This window comes from Aspergillus pseudodeflectus, assembly GCF_044049435.1.
Source record: "Aspergillus pseudodeflectus strain CBS 756.74 chromosome Unknown BJX68scaffold_38, whole genome shotgun sequence".
Lineage (NCBI taxonomy): Eukaryota > Fungi > Ascomycota > Eurotiomycetes > Eurotiales > Aspergillaceae > Aspergillus > Aspergillus pseudodeflectus.
This window is the reverse complement of record NW_027263814.1, coordinates 234580-247905: the sequence shown is the minus strand read 5'-3', so window position 1 is coordinate 247905 and position 13326 is coordinate 234580. Positions and strand designations below refer to the sequence as shown.

At 53.2% G+C, this 13326-nt stretch overlaps 6 protein-coding genes across 6 annotated transcripts; 3 read left to right on the top strand and 3 right to left on the bottom strand.

Moving 5' to 3' along the window:
- Position 1: 1 nt before the first annotated feature.
- BJX68DRAFT_242418 (putative nuclear RNA binding protein) lies at positions 2–3110 on the top strand. Its single transcript, XM_071040987.1, has 2 exons — positions 2–2918; positions 2974–3110. Exon 1 carries the CDS (start codon positions 515–517, stop codon positions 2669–2671), a length of 2157 nt encoding a protein of 718 aa, XP_070896535.1. The 5' UTR covers positions 2–514; the 3' UTR covers positions 2672–2918; positions 2974–3110.
- On the bottom strand, positions 2878–4969 carry BJX68DRAFT_277470 (uncharacterized protein; the record flags this gene model as incomplete). The annotated part of the gene is made up of 6 exons (XM_071048336.1): positions 4086–4969; positions 3950–4032; positions 3756–3900; positions 3652–3687; positions 2974–3586; positions 2878–2918 (listed from the first exon to the last, which is right to left on the bottom strand). Exons 1-6 carry the CDS (start codon positions 4263–4265, stop codon positions 2878–2880), a joined length of 1098 nt encoding a protein of 365 aa, XP_070896534.1. The 5' UTR covers positions 4266–4969.
- On the bottom strand, positions 4510–5613 carry BJX68DRAFT_242414 (FDF domain-containing protein). Its single transcript, XM_071040986.1, has one exon. The coding sequence runs from the start codon at positions 5584–5586 to the stop codon at positions 5029–5031; it is 558 nt and encodes a 185-aa protein (XP_070896533.1). The 5' UTR covers positions 5587–5613; the 3' UTR covers positions 4510–5028.
- A 695-nt stretch (positions 5614–6308) lies between these two features.
- BJX68DRAFT_136624 (LSM14 family protein) lies at positions 6309–7153 on the bottom strand. Its single transcript, XM_071036395.1, has 4 exons — positions 7029–7153; positions 6939–6974; positions 6449–6865; positions 6309–6381 (listed from the first exon to the last, which is right to left on the bottom strand). The coding sequence occupies exons 1-3, from the start codon at positions 7049–7051 to the stop codon at positions 6502–6504; spliced, it is 423 nt and encodes a 140-aa protein (XP_070896532.1). The 5' UTR covers positions 7052–7153; the 3' UTR covers positions 6309–6381; positions 6449–6501.
- Positions 7154–7293: 140 nt separating this feature from the next.
- Positions 7294–8938, top strand: BJX68DRAFT_136561 (WD40 repeat domain-containing protein). Its single transcript, XM_071036394.1, has 4 exons — positions 7294–7424; positions 7481–7646; positions 7722–8390; positions 8446–8938. The coding sequence occupies exons 1-4, from the start codon at positions 7384–7386 to the stop codon at positions 8692–8694; spliced, it is 1125 nt and encodes a 374-aa protein (XP_070896531.1). The 5' UTR covers positions 7294–7383; the 3' UTR covers positions 8695–8938.
- BJX68DRAFT_136530 (thioredoxin domain-containing protein) lies at positions 8480–11788 on the top strand. The gene is made up of 4 exons (XM_071036393.1): positions 8480–9272; positions 9342–9459; positions 9515–11020; positions 11081–11788. Exons 1-4 carry the CDS (start codon positions 9183–9185, stop codon positions 11722–11724), a joined length of 2358 nt encoding a protein of 785 aa, XP_070896530.1. The 5' UTR covers positions 8480–9182; the 3' UTR covers positions 11725–11788.
- Positions 11789–13326: the final 1538 nt, after the last annotated feature.

Genomic DNA, 13326 nt, shown 5'->3' with positions numbered 1-13326 from the left:
GGAGATAATTAGGATCTTCTTCGAACTGGGCTGTAGAATGCCTGAGCCTGGAAGGAACCATCATCCTGCATTCCAGACACGAGATAACTATTTTTCTGAACGCGTGCATGAACAACATTAAGTCTAGTGGCATAAGATGCGAACCTCGTCTCTCCCATCAAGTTAATTCTTTTTGCTCCCTGCCGCTGAAGGATTGTTTCTGCACGGCGGAGACGGAGTATAGCTGTTGAGAGTCTTCGTTGCTTGGCGCGACAACACAAAACAACAAACAGCTAGAACAACTCATCACTCTCCCCGCTTTCTGGCCAGGCTCCCCGCGCTCTGTCGTTTTGAGTCATCGATCGTCGTATTTGATTCATCTCAATCTCACACTGCTTTTAGACAGAGCAAAGGGCTGAAAAGGCAACCAGAGCATCGCCGTTGGTGCGGAGGTCAGACAATCTCCCTTTCTGTCCTCCCTTGCACGACACCATCCAACCGCAAGAGTGATTGCAAGACTAACAAACCACTCCAGATGGCTTCTGCATTGGTCTCTCAGGCCACCGACCGAGTCTTCGACACCGACCACAACCAAGCAGACTACCAACTCCACCGCTCCCTCGCATCAACATGCCCCTCACCAAACCCTCACAATTCTAGTTATACGCCTCGAGGGCACGGATGGAATGCGAGCTGCACGAGTCTAGAATCGGAATTTCTCTCTGACGTGTCTGGTCAATTTGACGATGCAGACGAGTTCGCATCCCCTCTTCCCGAGCATACTGGTATCCCTGGAGAAGGCGAGAACGACTCTCCTTCGCATTCTGTCAAGCGACGACGCTCGAACGATTGGCCGCGGCAAGCGATAAATAACGACTCATCTACGCGGACGGAACATAGATCTAGGTCTCGGCAGCGGTGGCCATTTCACCATTATGGCCGACGGCCTGGTTCAGCGCATGGGTCACCGCGCTCACCAAAGCATGGGCGCTCCGGTCGGCGGTCCCGCTTTGTCGAGGGACACATGAATGATACTGTCAGTGAGAAGCCACCTAGCATCTTTCTACGGGATGCTGGGCAGCAGAATGAGCCTGCTCGCAGTGCTAGTAGACAGTCTGGGATCTTTCGATTCGGAAAAGCGATTGCGTCGGCGTTTAACCCGTTTGGTGGATGGGGCAGTGTGTCTGAGATCTGGAGGGGGTCGCAGGAGGGTCATCGTGAAGAAGACGTTACGAACGATAGGCTTAGGCAGGCGGAGCTTGCTTACGAGGAGCTAAAGCGCTCTGGGTATCAGGGTACGGCAAAAGGAAGCTACATGCAGAGTCTTGGGGCAGCAAATGCCAGTCTCCCAGACCAGACCTGGAGGTCCATCCAGCAGAAGATGGAGTACGGCAGTGGAGGTGGCCAGCATTCACGACAGAGCTCCGCCAACACACCCATCGACCGTGACTCTATCAGTGGAAGCTCGCTCCGCCCCTCGTTTCCTGATCTACGCAAGGCAAAATCATCACTCGGCATCAAACGCTCGGACGGCATATCGTCCTTGCTGCAACACCTTGACAGCCGGGGCCAGGAAGTTCGACACCAGAAGTCCCGCAAAGATATGCAGCGGCAGGCCAAACTGCTCAAGCGGGTTAGTGACTTGGAGAGCAAGCTGGATCGAGCTCGGCGAGAGCTGCAAGAACTCACCGGCGAGGAAGAGCTGCTGGTGCAGAGGCTTCAGGAAGAGAGGCCGTATCAGCGAAAGTTTGTTCCCGGGGCTCTACCCTCGTTGCCGTCGGAAAGGCTCTTGCATGGGATAGACCCTGCAACATCGCTAAGCCCGCTTGCAGAAGGCGCATCGCAAGAGTGCGAGCCAGAACCTGACCCCCAAACACAAATCCGTGTCGAGAAGACGCGCCTCTTATCCCCGAAGCCTTGGCGCAGGGCCTCGGAGTCTACGCCTCGCTCGCGGTCGGCGTCTCGCAAGCGCAAATCGCCAGGCCCTGAAACAAGGAAGCCAGATCAATCCGATGATCAACAGCAACAAAATCCATGCAGCACAGTACAGAAGGAAGACCCTCCTGCCCCAACACCTGATCAGACACCAGTACCAGCAGAGCCAGAAGCAATAAAAACCCCCTCGCGCAAAGCAAAGCTGCCTAAGACCGCCCGTGGAGACAGCCCTGGCTCCGTCGAGCGCAAGCAGAAGCAGAAACGGTGCCCCGCAGCAGCAGAGAATGCCTCTTCCCCTGGCGACGACGGCGGCCGTGTCAGTCGGCCTCTGCGGTCTACCAACCCGCGTAATAGGTCTGCGACGCCCGTACTGAGGATGAAGAAAGGAAGGGTTGACTTGCGAACTACAGCCTCGCCTGGTCCTGGCACTGGACCCGATGAGAATAAAGAGAATAACACCGAACGTGACGGTGGAGATGACGGCGAGACTGATAATGGTGCTCACAAGCCAGAGCAGCAGGACGCTGAACCAGACCAAACGCCCACTACCTCAGCTTCTACATCTACCACCCCTACCAGACGCAAAGCGAGATACGAGTATATCCCACCCGTACCCCCTCTCCCGAAAGACCTCGCCGCAACAGCAGCCAAGGTCGATCGCCGGCTCGCAAGGGAAATGGGCAAGAGGCGCGTGCAGAGGGAGCAAGATGCGAAAGCTAAGGCCGAGGGCTTCCAATGGCCTGAGGATATCTTCTGATTTACTTCTTCATTTCTTTGGACGTTTTACCGTACTTAGAGGAGATTTCGACAAGATTGGATGATACGACGATATGTCAAATCACGAACGTACATGAGTCATGACACTTGAATGTAAGATTTGTTTCCATTGCAATGCAGCTTCCATATCAGAATGGATTCATGGGCTGTTGCTAGCGTTGCTAGGGGTTGAAAACATATACTTCCTTAAAAGATAGCCGTAGCATTTGGATGAGAACTCACACCACCTATACAATGCGTTAGCACAACCAAACAAGACATGAAAGGAAGAGCATAGCATACCAACAACATTCGCCGGCGCACTGGTCAAGAAAAAAGTCCACCTCCCCAACCGTCTACACACCTCCGCAACCGCCTCTAAATCCCACATCTCCCCCAAGGGCATCCCCCAAAGCGCCAAAATATTCTGATGCATAAACCCAATCTTGCCCCTCCCGCCCTCCGTCGCCGTGACAGGCCAACACTCAAACGTCGGACTATCCCCCGCAACGGCCGCAAAGTAACAATCATGCAACCAATCCAGCACCTCTTCTTCCTGCTTCAGCCCCGCCCAACAGAGATCGCCGTGCGTGCGGAGCGCCGCGGCCTCGCGTTCACCGGGTGAAAGCTCGTTGTACCGCTGGACGAACCCCGAGCGGACGAGGAGGATGTCGCCGGGTTTGATGTCGCCGCCGGCGGACTCGGGCCGGATGTCGAGGCCCTGGAACGCGGCGCAGGCGGTTAGGTCGGCGTGCGAGATTGCGTGGCTCGTGTAGGGGTCGTATTGGATTGAATGGGTTTGCGCGTAGTGCCGGTAGTCGAGGAGGATTGCGCGGCCGGCAATGCAGTGGGTTGCCCAGTGGTGGATGCTGCAGCGGGTTGTTGGGGAGGGGCCGTCGATGTCCGCGGCTGTGGCCTTTTTGCATGAGTTTTGTTAGTTTAGTTTGGCTGTATTTGATTGGGGACGGAAGGTGGACGAACGCCGTTGTAGAAGCATTTTGTGCTGAGGTGGGCGAACTATGGAGGTGTTAGTTATTGGATATATAAGAAGCATTCAGAAAGAGAAAGGAAGGGTAAGGACGTACATGTCGGAATCCATCCCACTGAGTTCCGCTCTGCGTATTCATGATATACAAATCATCGTAGCCAACTCCACTGCCCAAGGGCTTGATCTTATGCTGGAAGACTTCACGTCCAAACGCCGGCGTCTTCGGCACGTCGGCAGGGAGGCTATCTCCCCGTTAGCCTCCATCAGCACAAAAAGTGTAGAGCGGCATACTCCAACCGAACCATCTCCCCAGTCTGGATTTCCGCCGCCGCAGCCTTTACTCTAGCCGGAGTGAGGAGGTTCAACCGGCCAATCTGGAGTATATCAGCCGCCGTATCATTGTGATTGAAATGGATGGATTGAGTACCTGGTCATCCTTTCCCCATACCCAAGCTGCACCCTCCGGGGCCCCAGGGATCTTGGGCAGTTCACTTCGAGAGGGGAACCGCGCGGAATCCGGGTTCCAGGGGAGTTCATTGGGATTTTGGACGGCGCCTTGGCCAGCAAGGGTACTAAGGACTTTGCTCAGGCGATCAGTTGGGCTCATTGTAAGTATCGTTGCTGGTGTCACGCTGGGTGCTCTTGGAGTTGGGATCTGGATATGGGAAGTTGGAGGACAAAGAACGAGGCCATGGTCGTTTTCTTTCAAGCTTTTGGACAAGGTGGTAGGATGGATTCGGTTATGCTCTCGACCGAGGAAGGTGTTACAAATCAGATCGGCGTGGAGGGTGCGGAGACGAGGGAGAAGCTGGAACGAGGGGTTGCGCAATGCGCGGGGTCTACAAAGGACATCCCAAGGAAGCACAGCGACCCTTGACTATAACCGAGGTCGAGCAGCCGTTCGACCGCGTTTTATTCATTTTTTTGAATTATGGACGGATTTCGTCCACTAGGTATGATACATAAGCACATTGCTGTCCATGGACGGAAGCTTGCCTAGGGTAACGGCCGCGCTGAACACAACAAGTAAAGCGGAAGCACCATTGTCTGGATATGTGAATGATGCGACCCACAGCCAATTCATGCAATCAACAAAACAAACGCCGGTACAGACACCAAGCCCACCCATTGTAAACTCATGTGGATCCAAGCAGTCTGCGAGTCTTGACGTGTGTTGTCAAGATTTGACTCGAGCCCTCCGAAGAATGCTACCATCCGACGCCGAGAGAATATGGAGAAACGTAAAGACTTGAAGGAATACGTCACTTCCAAGTCAGAAAGACGAAAAACATATTGTAGGAAAAGATCATGTCCACCGCTAAATGCGCCATCAAACAGTTTCCGAGTTTGTTATGGTAACTCGAGGTCGATTAGTTCGGCGTTGGGACACCAGTAGACTGCGAGATGTTGCGTCCTCCGCGACCTCGCGATCCGTAGCCACGGCCATAGCCGCCTCGGCCTCGACCAAAGCCACGACCTCTTCCACGCCCACGGTGACTGCTGCGGTATCCGTCAACGCTACCCTGGCCGAACGTCTCGATATTCCGCTTCTCCTCTTCACCACGCCATTCTCGACCTCCGCCTCGGGCACCGGTGCCTTCTTCGCGATCGCGAGCCTCGCTTGAGATGTTGTCGAAGAATGAGGTTGTCCTGTTGTATACATTGGCATTCTGAGTGGTCGCAGGAAGCTCTGCAGTGCTGGCGACCTCAGCTGGGCTTTCTACTTCCTGCACCGGGGAGCCGGTGGCAATAGCCTCCTTGACCAGATCCTGCTTGTTGAACTTGGCGTTGGCTGTTTCAAAGTCGTAATCGGTATCTGGAACCTCAACTTTCTTGTTCTGTGCTTGTTGATAGTGACCTCGGTAACCACCACGGCCACGAGATTGCTGACCTCCGCGAGGAGCACGGCCACCTTCGTAAGGTTTCATCTCGCCCAACTGCCGGGAAATACCCTCCACCGAGACGTCCGTGTGCTGGGGTTTCTTCTGACCATTGGGTTGGGGAAGCTTGGCCATGGCCGCTGCAACAGCAGCGGTTGCCGCACGAGTCGCCTCTGTGATGGCAGCCTGAGCGGTGCCTTGAGTCACATTGTTTGCGTTGGATGGAGCGAGGGGAGGGGCGTTGACTACCGCAGGGCCGCTTGGCTTTGTAGGAGTGGCAATCGGGATGACAGGCGGTGCGCGTCCTGCCCTGGGTCCAGTCGGAGGCGCTCTCTCAGCTGGAGCAGTTGTTGCCTTGATGGCTTCTGCGACAGACGGCTTCGATTCAACAGGCGGGGTGGGGGCGCTCTCAGCCTGTGCAGGAGGTGGGGCAGCAGTCGCCTGGTCAGCAGGCCTGCTCACAGGGCGGTCACCGACCGGAAGTTCGGAAGTTGCCTGAGGTGCATTTGGAGCAGCTTGTTGGGAGGGAGGGGTGTGGTGCTGGCCCGGAGGTCCGATCGGAATTTGAGGAGGGAATTGACCAGGCCCTTGCGGGAAGCCTTGACCAGGAGGGGGATACCAGCCCGGAGGCGCGCCGTAGGGCATAGGAGGGTATCCAGGGCCCGGGGGGAATTGAGGGTATCGTGGTCCGTAGGGAGGGTAATAGCCCGGAAATTGGTGCTGCTGAGGATATCCGGGAGGGGGAGGGCCCCGTCCTGGAGGCGGTTGCTGATGCGGCTGCTGTGGTGGTTGTTGGGGCTGCTGCGGAAGGCTTTGAGGACCCGGGCCGGGTTGTGGTGCACTCTAGACGGGAGAGTTAGTTAGAAGTCTTTCGTCCTGTCGTTAAATATAGAAATGTGGTAAAGCAGACGTATGATGTCAGAAGGAAGGCAACGGAAGTCTCCACACAATTGTTTGCGCAATTCAGAACAGGTCTGTGAGTTTACATCCGAAATATTTCATCATTTGATCATACAATGAACGGCATCGATCGATTAGGAGTGGGAAATATAGGGCGAAGAGAACAAGCTGCAGAGTACTCACCCCTAGAATAGCCGGGTCATCTGGCATCCGAGGAGCCTCTGGCTGTGCATTCTCCTTCTTGTCCTCTGCAACACTGATATCTTTCACATCGCTTCCGCGGAACACAATGTATTCGTAGATGCTGTTAGAAGGCGGGATCTCTTCAGCAGGTTTCCCTCGCCTGCCTTCGGTTCCGAAAGAGACCACATTCTGCAAGGCGATTGTCGAGGCTTCAGGGTTGATCTCATGTAAAGTACCGACATAGCTGGGTGGATTAGACTTGAGTCAACGCTAGGAAGATGCAGGTGCATAGTAGTGGCACTCATTGAGGAACATACCGAATATCGCTTTTGGAGATCAGGTTGAACCGTTGACTGCCAGGTGTTAACTCCAGCCTTCCCGCACATACCCTAATTCAGACCACTGACCCTATTAAATGGTTCATATCCATTTTGACGGGAGGGATGCGCGATCGGCGCGAGAAGAGAGTGAGAGATGGGAGAGGGGAGGAAAGCTTGAGGCGTTGAACAAGGAGCGATAGGGTGACGTGAGGTGGAGGAGAGGAAGAGGAAGAAGCTGGAAGCTGAGGCAGAGATTTGGTGGGAAAAGGGCTGAGGGCTACGGTCGGCCGCAGGAGCTCTGAGAGCAGTCCTGGGATACCCCATGAACCTTTTGCTCTGAACAACCCCGCCCACAAGAATAGTAGATTTGTACATTTCTCCATTCATTCTGCTTCAATTGATACCTATTGTCGTCGTCACTGTTCCTCTACCCCTGCCCACCATGTCCACGTCTTCCCATCGGGACGACTTCTTCCAGACGACGTCCGCCCCTCCACATTCTCCGCACTTTCACGGTCATTTTTTGCTGACGATTCTAGATCCTCTCTTGACGAGCAGAGACGGAAAGATGCCAAATCGAAGAACACAAACGGGTCTCCCATTAGACTGCAGAGCAAGATTCTCGCTGTTCAAGCGGATCCTTTGAAAGACGGCTTTGTTTATGTGGCGCAGAGCAGCGGAACAGTCCGAAGGGTCAACCTCGAAGTCAGTAAATGCGTTTCTCCAGTTGCAAAGCCTTTGAGTACTGTCGCTAATCTTCTGTCTTGCTTCTGTGTTTAGACGGGCGAAACTGCTGCTATTTTCAAAGGGCCCACGGCGCCTGTCACGAGTCTTTGCTTTAGCCCCAACGGCCAACTCCTATTCGCGGGGTGCTGGGACAAGACTGTCTGGAGCTGGGATGTAGCAACAAAACAACCGAAATTACAATACGAAGGCCACGCCGATTTTGTGAGGGCAGTAACTAGCACGAGACTAGTAGGAGGCCAAGATCTATTGATATCGGGCGGAGCGGATGCGCAAATACTGGTTTTCGACATCGCCAGTGGACAACGGCTACACGTTCTCAAGGGCCACACAAAAGGAATACAGGATCTTTCGATAGACCCGGCCACTCTTGACCCCGGTAGCTCTGAGCGAGTCGTGTTTAGCGCTGGTAGTGACAGGGAGATTCGCCAATTTGATATCACCAAGGGCAGTCAGGACAGTACTGGCACGGAGGCTCTGTTGGTTCACGATACAAACATCTATAAACTGTTCTTCGACCAGGATGGGGACCTCTGGACAGCTTCTGCGGATAAAACGGCCAAGTGTCTTGTCCGAGAAGATGAATGGAAAGCGAACCTCTCACTCACTCATCCAGACTATGTGCGGGACGTAGTGGTTGATGAGCGAGGCGGTTGGGTCATTACTGCCTGTCGAGACGAAGAAGTTCGCGTATGGAATCAATCGGTGCGGTCCATCCTACTAGCCGCTCTAGTGCTCCATTGCTGACAAAGTCTATTAGACTGGACAACTATATCACACATTCTCCGGCCATTACGAGGAGGTGACCGGCCTAGTCCTCCTAGGGCTGACGCTGGTCAGCGTTGGCATTGATGCCACTATCCGGCAATGGTCTCTAAAACCTGATGATCTTCGAAATGCCATCGAACAGGCAACAAAACCTCCGGCCGACGAACAGACGGCCAATGCAGGGTCTATGCTAACTGAGGAGGAAGAGCGAGAACTGGCAGAGCTGCTGGAAGATGATTAATAAAGAGACGACAAGGGCTAATCCCAAAGCACTGGAAGAGGCACAACCCGGAGTAGAGCGAAATCGGTTCGGCGTACGATGTAGTAGCCGGTGTTGTAACCCCACACGTAGAGAAGTCTCACGTGACCAATGCAATCATGACGCAAACCAAAAGTGCGGGCGAACAGCGATTGTCGATCAGCGGAAGCAACACGACTCGAAGCCCTTCGAGCACCATCTTAGCTCCTTGAGCCTCGATATCGTGGCTTATTACCTGCATAAGCACAGAGCGCTGTAATCGGCTTCGGAGGCGATTTTTGAATCACGTTCCTCGTTATCTGCTGATTCGCTCCTCTGCCTCACCTATCAGCTGCCCCGCGCGTCCTTGGCTTCCGAAGTGCGTACCCGTGCGGGCAGACATCCTCTTCACCCATTATCCTCATTTGCCGGGCTATATCGGAGTGTATACCTTTCAGCCAGTGTTTTTTCGTCACATAATCTTGCCAAACATGCAGGCGCAACAAAGTCAAAGACAGGACAGCGCGGCCGGCGCGGTACCCAAGCTGGTCAACCGGTTGGAAGCTAGTAAATCACCCTATGTGAGCTATACCTCGAGTTCCTTTATTCCGGAACTATGCTGGTTGTACTAACCGTGGCATGATATACAGGTGCGAGCGCATGGTCATAATCCCGTGGCCTGGCAGCTATGGGACGCTGAAAGCATCGAGCTCGCTCGAAGGCATAACCGCCTAATATTCCTTAGTATCGGTTACTCAGCTTGCCATTGTATGTTATCGCTCTTAGCTCAAGGTGAATTACCAACGGCTACTAATGACAATAGGGTGCCATGTTATGGAAAAAGAGTCGTTCATGTCCCAAGAGGTAGCCTCGATTCTCAATGAATCCTTTATCCCGATCAAAGTCGACCGAGAAGAAAGACCTGATGTTGATGACATATATATGAACTATGTTCAAGCGACTACCGGCTCCGGTGGTTGGCCGTTGAATGTCTTCCTAACCCCTGATCTGGAACCTGTCTTTGGCGGGACTTACTGGCCCGGTCCAAGCTCGACGTCATTACATGGCCCTGAGACTGTCAGCTTCATTGAGATCCTCGAAAAGTTGCGAGACGTATGGACTACACAGCAGCAGAGATGCCTTGACAGCGCAAAGGAGATCACTAAACAGTTGAGGGAGTTCGCCGAAGAGGGGACGCACACGTATCAGGGTGATCGTGATGCGGACGAAGATCTAGATATCGAGCTTTTGGAAGAGGCATATCAACATTTCGCGTCACGATACGATACTACCAACGGAGGATTCTCAAGAGCGCCTAAATTCCCTACTCCGGCCAATCTGAGTTTCCTGCTCCGGCTTGGGGCTTATCCGAGCGCAGTAACTGATATTGTTGGGAAAGAAGAATGCGAGAATGCCACGGCAATGGCTGTTAATACGCTTGTTAGCATGGCGCGCGGGGGAATCCGCGATCACATTGGCCATGGTTTTGCCCGGTATAGCGTCACAGCCGATTGGAGCCTACCTCATTTTGAAAAAATGTTATATGACCAGGCCCAGCTCCTCAGTGTCTACGTTGACGCCTTCAAGATCACACACAATCCCGAACTTCTAGGTGCAGTTTATGACCTAGTCACCTATCTTACATCGCCACCAATTCTGTCGCCGACAGGCGCTTTCCATTCCTCCGAGGACGCCGACAGCCTACCCAACCCGAATGAATCTGAAAAGCGAGAAGGTGCTTTCTACGTTTGGACTTTGAAGGAGCTGACACAAGTTCTCGGACCGCGAGATGTTGGGGTATGCGCTCGCCACTGGGGTGTTCTCCCTGACGGAAACATTGCCCCAGAGAACGATCCTCATGATGAGTTTATGGACCAGAATGTGCTTTCAGTGAAGGTCACTCCAAGTATACTGGCAAAGGAGTTCGGCTTAGGTGAGGACGAGGTCGTCCGGATCATCAAATCAGCCAAGCAGAAGCTGCGTGAATACAGAGAAAAAACCCGCGTACGGCCTGAGTTGGACGACAAAATTATCGTGTCGTGGAATGGATTAACAATTGGTGCCCTCGCCAAGTCCAGCGTGATGTTTGAAGAGATTGGGGATGAGAAATCAGTTCAATGCCGAGAAGCTGCGGCTAAGGCAATCAACTTCATCAAAGAGACCCTATTCGATAAAGCCTCTGGGCAACTCTGGCGCATCTATCGTGATGGCAGCAAAGGAACGACCCCGGGGTTCGCAGAGGACTACGCTTTCTTAGCTGAAGGCCTGCTGGACATGTACGAGGCCACATTTGATGACAGCTACTTACAGTTTGCTGAACAGCTACAACGTAAGTTGGCTCCGCGACCTTAATCAGGCGTTTAGTATGCTAACGACCGTTCTTTCTTAGGGTATCTCAACGACCATTTCCTTGCCCGCGTCAACTCGACCCCTGCCGGTTACTATACCACTCCTTCAACAGCTGTGCCGGGGTCGCCCGGTCCTCTACTCCGGCTGAAGACTGGCACTGAGTCCGCTGTACCTTCAGTCAATGGAGTCATTGCTCGCAACCTCCTTCGGCTGTCCAGTCTGCTTGAGGAAGACACCTACCGCGTCCTCGCCCGTCAAACCTGCCATGCCTTCGCGGTTGAAATTTTACAGCATCCATTCCTCTTCGTGGGTCTTCTCGACGCGATCGTAGGACTAGAAACAGGTACGCGGAGTGTTACCGGAGTTTTTAGTACGACGTCTGTGTCTTCATCGGGCCCCGGCCGTTCGACGGAGGAAGGGCCCACAACCACCGACCCTGTATCTGTGCGGGCTGCGTTAGTGAAGAGAATTCGTGCAGAAGCGGGCCTTTTGTTATCAGCATCCTCAACAACCGTTGCGGCTCTTGTGGATGTTCGGCCTTCACATCTAGGAGACTTTGTTGGGAACCAATCCTTCTGGCTACGCAGACGGAATGCACTATTCAAGGATCTCGGAGCAACGGAGTCGTCCAAAAACTATTTACTTCTTTGCGAGGAGGGGCGCTGTCGGATGGTTGATATTTGATATCTAGCGATGCTTGTTGGCTATTTGAACAATCTTATATTTTGCTTGACCTTTGCCGTTTGGAAAAATATGAAAGCAACTCAACATAACATTCGTGTAAGAAGAACTAGGCGCCAAGGATCGGTGTGGGCGTTGAAGTATACGGAGCGCAGAGAACCGTGGGAAAGCATCGGAACCGCAGCATGAGCATCCATGGCCACAAGGCTGCAACGCTTTTCAGCTCCACGTAGCAGAACCCACCACCGTTGGTCGGCAGTTGGCAAGAAGAATTGAATCAAAGCTTGAATAATGCTTTCCTCCGTGTTTTCTCAGCGTGTTGGGGAGTCTGTTGTTGGAACGCTGACTGATGTTCCAAAGTAGATATAACGACTGCTATCTATACCCAACGGTCTTACAGGGATCAACCGCCCAATACCAACCCCTCCTCAAAGAAAACCCCAACCAATAACAAAACAAAATGAGCTGATTCCTTCATTTCACTTGCTGAGGGGCAAAAAAGTCAAGTAGATTAATTACATGTGTAGTCGCAGCCGCGGAGATTGGGCTAAGTGTGACAACGGGTGATGGGGAAATTGGATAGTCTACGTGGACGAAGTCCACAGTAAAGCTGCACAGTCGACATGTCCCGTCTTTGGAGATTCAAGAAAAAAAGTCTGAAATGAGCGACCCTCTCGCCCGTTGTCAAGAGAAAGTCCAGGCCGCTGAGGCCAGGTCGGTGACTGGAGACCGATGGGTAACTTGAAGACCGCGATTCGGCCGGTCAGGCTAATCTTCTATGGGTTTGCCAGTGGGTGATGGGGCTTTAGTCCGAGGGGTGCCGTGTTGTTGTCTCGTGTTGTCTGGGATGACATGTCTTGTTTACGAGCCTGACGCATTCTTCGAGATCATGAGATGGGAAGACTCGAGGTAAGCGAGAAGAACATCTGAAGAGCAATAGCACTCTGGTCTCTGAGACCTGGTTTCAGTCTGCCAAGGGTGTCACTCTCTGTCAGCCAGGCCGAAGACCCGGGATTCCAAGTTCCAGACTCGAAGTCTTGAAGATCGCATCCAAGATGATCCATGCCACCATGGCCGCGTTGCCGCCGATGGGTCTGATAAGTGTTGGTTATTTCGCGACCTCGCCCCTGAAGGAAGAAAAACGGGGCAATTGAGCCAATGTGCTTGCGTGACTGGGCAACGATGAAACACTAAAGCGGCTGCCGAGTTGCCAAGTTTTGGTGGTAAATCATCGGGCCCTCCCCTGAATTCATTTGACCATGTTGCCCTTGATGAGTTTTTTCTTCCTTTGTGGAGATGGTATACCTCGAGTCCGAGAGGGAAAGTCAAGAAGACAGCAAGAGGAGAAGAAAGAAATTGATAGATTGCCCAGGCCGGCAAAGAGGGTCAGAACCGCGGTCCGTTGCAGTGCAGCTTATTGTTTGGCCCGTGGTGGCGCTGGTGATTGGCCCCAATTTTCCGTTCCTGAAACATGAGGCGTCCCTGCATCTCTGACAAGCCCGTTTTATATTCGATCATGGCTGGAGATCTGGATGGATGTGGCATCAATTGCGATTTCGACGGGCTGCTCGAGGGCGCCTGCTGTCGATAGCTCTCCATGGGACA

Bases quoted from the DNA above. Each gene is read 5' to 3' on its own strand.
- BJX68DRAFT_242418 (XM_071040987.1), top strand. From the start codon at position 515: ATGGCTTCTGCATTGGTCTCTCAGGCCACCGACCGAGTCTTCGACACC.
- BJX68DRAFT_242414 (XM_071040986.1), bottom strand. From the start codon at position 5,586: ATGAAACCTTACGAAGGTGGCCGTGCTCCTCGCGGAGGTCAGCAATCT.
- BJX68DRAFT_136624 (XM_071036395.1), bottom strand. From the start codon at position 7,051: ATGGATATGAACCATTTAATAGG. The intron at 6,975-7,028 runs GTCAGTGGTCTG...AACACCTGGCAG, and splicing joins GATATGAACCATTTAATAGG to TCAACGGTTCAACCTGATCT. The intron at 6,866-6,938 runs GTATGTTCCTCA...TAATCCACCCAG, and splicing joins ATCTCCAAAAGCGATATTCG to CTATGTCGGTACTTTACATG.
- BJX68DRAFT_136561 (XM_071036394.1), top strand. From the start codon at position 7,384: ATGTCCACGTCTTCCCATCGGGACGACTTCTTCCAGACGAC. The intron at 7,647-7,721 runs GTCAGTAAATGC...TTCTGTGTTTAG, and splicing joins TCCGAAGGGTCAACCTCGAA to ACGGGCGAAACTGCTGCTAT. The intron at 8,391-8,445 runs GTGCGGTCCATC...AAAGTCTATTAG, and splicing joins TTCGCGTATGGAATCAATCG to ACTGGACAACTATATCACAC.
- BJX68DRAFT_136530 (XM_071036393.1), top strand. From the start codon at position 9,183: ATGCAGGCGCAACAAAGTCAAAGACAGGACAGCGCGGCCGGCGCGGTA. The intron at 9,273-9,341 runs GTGAGCTATACC...CATGATATACAG, and splicing joins AAGCTAGTAAATCACCCTAT to GTGCGAGCGCATGGTCATAA. The intron at 11,021-11,080 runs GTAAGTTGGCTC...GTTCTTTCTTAG, and splicing joins GTTTGCTGAACAGCTACAAC to GGTATCTCAACGACCATTTC.